The sequence below is a fragment of the Diplotaxodon limnothrissa genome, linkage group LG23 (genome assembly GCF_057381915.1).
Source record: "Diplotaxodon limnothrissa isolate DT_005_m linkage group LG23, D_limnothrissa_male_GT1.1, whole genome shotgun sequence".
In the NCBI taxonomy this organism is placed as follows: domain Eukaryota; kingdom Metazoa; phylum Chordata; class Actinopteri; order Cichliformes; family Cichlidae; genus Diplotaxodon; species Diplotaxodon limnothrissa.
In genome coordinates, this window is record NC_140617.1 from 25,854,238 (window position 1) to 25,860,237 (window position 6,000).

The window sequence follows — 6,000 nt, forward strand, 5'->3', positions numbered from 1 at the left end:
AAGCAGCAGTTGTTAGGATGAGCCTGAAAGCTAAAAGTAACTCTGGCAGCTTCATTTATAAGCTGGTTCAGATGCGTTTTAGAGGTGTCAGTGCGGTGCAGTGGTAATTAAAGGTGTGAAAGTTCTTTGAGGATGAGAAGTAAGAGCTGATAAAGATTAGAAACAACCTTAACACAATGAAAAGAAAGGAAAATCAGCCCTACCTTGATATCCTTGACAGGTTGACACTCAATCTGATGGGAGACTGATGCAGTTTGGTTCATTGTTGTTCCACAAATTCCACCAAATGCTCCTTTATCTAAAAACAGGATCACAAAAAAAAGATTAAATAAAATTCCTTCGTCTCCCCCTTCAGCTGCTTCTCAGCTCCGAGCTGACCACGCCACCAATCTGGTGCTGATATCAAATACTAAGAGGCTGCAGAGCTTCTTCGTTGGAAACGCTCTTCCTCGTCTCTAGCTCCACTAGAGACAACACATTTAAGCACACAATCTGTTTTCCCTCCTTTGTTGCTCTCTCTCTGGCAGTAAATGCTCTCAGTGCATTTGAAAGCAGTTCCTCCCTCCCTCTCGTTTCTTCTTTTTCTTCTTCTCTTTCCCTCTATGGCAACTACGAGCTGCTTCGGCTGACAGACAGTTCATAAACCAGGATGTTTGCCAGTGCCTCCCACATGCGAAGATGTTCCTTCATCAGAATGCAAATTTGCTTCAGGCAAAGATTTTGCAGGCGTTTGGTTAAAGTGTTTCTCACACATCAAAGCTTCTTTCAGCGTTTCTTTTCTTTTCTTTTTCTTTTCTTGGAGGACTCGCATTGATGAATTCATGTTCAGCTTTGACCCAGTGAGAACCCGCCGCTGTTTGAGCGTTTATTTCAGCTGAAAGTTGGGTGACGGTTTGTTTTCAGTGAACACACAAAAAGAATACACTTCACTTTAAAAGCAACGCAAAGAAAGACTCTTGATGGATCTACAAAAAGCACAATGGAAAATAATTCAACAAATCCTCCCACCCAAATGCCATTTATAGGAGGTCTGTGAGAAGGTAGTTAGAGAAGAAAAAACAGAGGCCATATTTTATTACATGCATATGCATATTTTGGTGAATGTGTTTAGCCATTTTTTTATTAAGAGGCATTAGAACTTTATTAGAGCCACAGACTGTATATAAAAGATGGGCATTGCCAACGTGAAGTCACCAATTGGTTTGTGAAGCCCCATCTTGAGGCCTTGAGATGTCCCACTGGGTGGATTTAACTGAGAAGTCAAAGGGACAATCTTACAACTTAAATGTAATGATTGGGATGACAAACTCACCAGTTCAAGACAGAAGCAGGCTCATTTTCCCATAGAATTAGAAACGGCCAGAAATGATTCGCCCCCTGCTGGCCATTAGAAGAAATGCTGGTTTAAAACACTACAACATTGACTTCCCTTCTTAGACCCAGCAGCACTTCACTTTAACATTTGAAAAGCAATTATAAAAACTTTTAAAAGTTAACTTTTCTTTAGCTTAGCTAGTATAAAAAAGTTAAAAGGAAAATGGGAATTCCATCCATTTTCTCCCACTTATTCTCTCCCAGAATCCAGACGCAGGCCAGCAGCCTACGCAAAGAAGCCCAGACCTCCTTTCACCATCCGGGGGAACACTGAGTCTCTCTGAATCTCTGCAGCATGTCCTGGGTCTAACTCTCGGTCTCCTTACAGTAGGACAAGCCTGAACCACCTTACCTTGCTCCTTTCGATATGGAGAAGTACTGTCTCTACTTTGAGTCCCTACCAAATAAGCAATCTCATTCTTTTGGTTATTACCAAAAAAAGTGGGTCCAATTTGTTCTCTGCTCCCCTCACTTGTGAACAAGACCCTCAGATACTACATACCTGGGCACTCTGCCCTTTTCAAGCTGTCACACTTGGCTCAGAATTGTTCCAGCATGAGCTGGAGGCCACCACCTGATGAAGCCAACAGAACCATGTCGTCTGCAAAAAACATAGACGAAATTCTGAGGCCACCAAAGTGAAAACTTTTCTCTACTTGGCTTTGCCTAGAAATTCTGTCCTTGAAATTATGAGCAGAATTGGTGACAAAAGGCAGGCCTGGTGAACTCAAACACTATGTGGACCAAGCTCTCATTGCAGTCATACCGGAATCGAATGGCTCGTAGCAGTAGCAGTGAGCCAGACACCCATCGATGTGGGCCAGACACCGCATCCTCCCAAAGCACCTCCCACAGGCTGTCCTGAGGGATGCAGCTGAATGCTGTCTCCAGATCATCAAAACACTTGTATACTTTACACACAAACTTCCACCCACAGTCGAGTATCCTCAAGAGGATAAAGAGCTGGTCCAGTATTCCACAACCAGGATGAAAACCACATTTTTCCTCCAGAATCTAAGGTTAACAAACGCAAATCACGACCCCAGTATGCCAGTCCAGAAGCACCACCCCAGGTCTCCACGTAACATTGGAGAGGCATGTCAACCAGAACAGCCCTACAGGAGCTCATGGCGAATCTTATCCACGCCAAGTGACCTTGCTACAAGGAGAGTCATCTTGAGTTAGGACATTTATGACCTCAGCTGGTTTGGGGTTGTTTTTAACCATAAAAATGTCACCTACCCTGAATTTGTCCATTATTCTTTCTTTGTTGTGACAAAGATAATGGAAAGTGTAAAAATATATTGATGTATCCGAACACTTTAATTTTATTGTACTTTCTGATGTTTTGAAGTCACTAATGCCTAACAGAGCTCAAGTAGCAAGATTTACTGCTGTACAGGGAGTGCAGAATTATTAGGCAAATGAGTATTTTGTCCACATCATTCTCTTCATGCATGCTGTCCTACTCCAAGCTGTATAGGCTCGAAAGCCTACTAACAATTAAGCATATTAGGTGATGTGCATCTCTGTAATGAGAAGGGGTGTGGTCTAATGACATCAACACCCTATATCAGGTGTGCATAATTATTAGGCAACATCCTTTCCTTTGGCAAAATGGGTCAAAAGAAGGACTTGACAGGCTCAGAAAAGTCAAAAATAGTGAGATATCTTGCAGAGGGATGCAGCAGTCTCAAAATTGCAAAGCTTCTGAAGCGTGATCATCGAACAATCAAGTGTTTCATTCAAAATAGTCAACAGGGTCGCAAGAAGCGTGTGGAAAAACCAAGGCGCAAAATAACTGCCCATGAACTGAGAAAAGTCAAGCGTGCAGCTGCCAAGATGCCACTTGCCACCAGTTTGGCCATATTTCAGAGCTGCAACATCACTGGAGTGCCCAAAAGCACAAGGTGTGCAATACTCAGAGACATGGCCAAGGTAAGAAAGGCTGAAAGACGACCACCACTGAACAAGACACACAAGGTGAAACGTCAAGACTGGGCCAAGAAATATCTCAAGACTGGTTTTTCTAAGGTTTTATGGACTGATGAAATGAGAGTGAGTCTTGATGGGCCAGATGGATGGGCCCGTGGCTGGATTGGTAAAGGGCAGAGAGCTCCAGTCCGACTCAGACGCCAGCAAGGTGGAGGTGGAGTACTGGTTTGGGCTGGTATCATCAAAGATTAGCTTGTGGGGCCTTTTCGGGTTGAGGATGGAGTCAAGCTCAACTCCCAGTCCTACTGCCAGTTTCTGGAAGACACCTTCTTCAAGCAGTGGTACAGGAAGAAGTCTGCATCCTTCAAGAAAAACATGATTTTCATGCAGGACAATGCTCAATCACACGCGTCCAAGTACTCCACAGCGTGGCTGGCAAGAAAGGGTATAAAAGAAGAAAAACTAATGACATGGCCACCTTGTTCACCTGATCTGAACCCCATTGAGAACCTGTGGTCCATCATCAAATGTGAGATTTACAAGGAGGGAAAACAGTACACCTCTCTGAACAGTGTCTGGGAGGCTGTGGTTGCTGCTGCACGCAATGTTGATGGTGAACAGATCAAAACACTGACAGAATCCATGGATGGCAGGCTTTTGAGTGTCCTTGCAAAGAAAGGTGGCTATATTGGTCGCTGATTTGTTTTTGTTTTGTTTTTGAATGTCAGAAATGTATATTTGTGAATGTGGAGATGTTATATTGGTTTCACTGGTAAAAAAAAAATAATTGAAATGGGTATATATTTGTTTTTGTTAAGTTGCCTAATAATTGTGCACAGTAATAGTCACCTGCACACACAGATATCCCCCTAAAATAGCTAAAACTAAAAACAAACTAAAAACTACTTCCAAAAACATTCAGCTTTGATATTAATGAGTTTTTTGGGTTCATTGAGAACATGGTTGTTGTTCAATAATAAAATTATTCCTCAAAAATACAACTTGCCTAATAATTCTGCTCTCCCTGTAGAAGTTTTCAGGCAGAGCTGGAGTGATACTTGCATGGCACTCTTCTTTTGTAACTGAGCACTCAAACCACTGTTAACTAGAAACCATATTCATACATTCAAACAGTGCTTTATTCTATGCCTTTAAGAACTTTCTAAATATCACATATGTATATCACACCACGATTAGGAGCAATTTGGCATTCTGTTATTATGCCTAAGGACACTTTCAGTTACTAGAGGACCCACTGAGCAACAAATACTTTTTGCACAAAAATGATTGAAAACCAGAATTAGTACCATTAAAACACGTAACCAACATTTGTCACAAATAAAGAAAACAATGAATATTACAAACATAAACGGAGCCATTAAAAACATGCTTATGTTAAAAAAAAGTCGTCCTAAATGTTTATTAAAGAAAAAAAAAAGTAACACAGTACAATTGTCACGATCTGGTTACAGGGACTCAAACGCAGAGCGGTTAGGTGTCTCCAAGGTGTAGTTTATTTACAGTGCCAGTGCAAGTGCAATATATGTACAGTGAAGGAATCCAAAACTCCGGGGAATCACAGGGTAGCTCTCTCACACTCGCTCACGTCTTCTTTGCTCACACTCACACACGTTCACACGGCAGGGAGGTCGCAGGTCCGGGGGGGGGGGGGGGGGGGGGGGAGATCTGAGGCAGAAGAGAAGGAAAGTCACCAACTAATCACAAATCACGAATTATGAAGCACAAGTCCACAGGAGCTGTGAGAACACTAACGTCAGTAGTACAATCATCCAGCGACGAGAGGATCTGTGTTCCAGCCTCAAATAGTGTTCCCGGTGATGACAGGTGATTGTTGTCAGGTGTGTGTGTGGGCCAAGGGCGGGAGCCCACAGTGAGCTCCGCCCAGGCAGAGAGGGAGAGAACAGAAACAGCAAATGTAGCCTTGTGGGGCCGACCGGGCAGGCACGGAGACCATGACAGTACCCCCCCCCCCTCAACGGGAGCCTCCCGGCGACCCACCAGGCTTACCTGGATGCCTGCGGTGGACGTCCCGGAGCATGGCCCTATCCAGGACAGCAGCTCGAGGCACCCAGAAGCGTTCCTCTATCCCGTAGCCCTCCCAGTCAACCAGGTACTGAAAACCCCGACCCCGGCGCCGGGAGTCCATGATGCGGGTGATATTGTAGACCAGCTGACCATCCACGAGCCGGGGGGGCGGCGGGGCCCTGGAGGGAGGGCACAACGGGCTGGAGAGCACCGGCTTGACCTGAGACACATGGAAGACATTGTGAATGCGCATGTTGCGCGGCAGCTTGAGGCGGACAGACACAGGGTTCACAACGGCTTCCACGGGAAAAGGGCCAATAAACTGAGGGGACAGCTTCTTCGACTCAGTCCGTAGCGGCACAAAACGGGTAGCCAGCCATACCTGTTGACCGATGGTGTACTCGGGGGCCGGTGTCCGGCGACGGTCAGCGAGGGTCTTGTTCTGCTCCTTAGTACGGAGTAGGGCAGCCCGAGTCGCCCGCCAGGCACGACGGCACCCGCGGAGGTGAGCCTGTACTGAAGGAACGGAGTGCTCACCTTCGATGGCCGGGAGCAAAGGCGGTTGATAGCCCAGGGACGCTTCGAAGGGAGACTTGCCCGTGGCGGAGGACGTGTGGCTGTTGTGGGCGTATTCGATCCATGGAA

The 6,000-nt window shown here is 45.4% G+C and overlaps 1 protein-coding gene across 1 annotated transcript in view; it reads right to left on the reverse strand.

The window, feature by feature from the left end:
• Positions 1 to 5,596, reverse strand: part of LOC146608185 (inactive dipeptidyl peptidase 10-like) — a 144,888-nt gene extending 139,292 nt beyond the window's left edge. The window contains exons 1-2 of the mRNA XM_085348975.1: positions 5,338 to 5,596; positions 204 to 298 (exon numbers count right to left, since the gene is read on the reverse strand). Coding sequence (XP_085205101.1) covers positions 204 to 298; positions 5,338 to 5,476 — 234 coding nt within the window. The 5' untranslated portion in view covers positions 5,477 to 5,596. The remainder of the gene's footprint in view (positions 1 to 203; positions 299 to 5,337) is intronic.
• Positions 5,597 to 6,000: the final 404 nt, after the last annotated feature.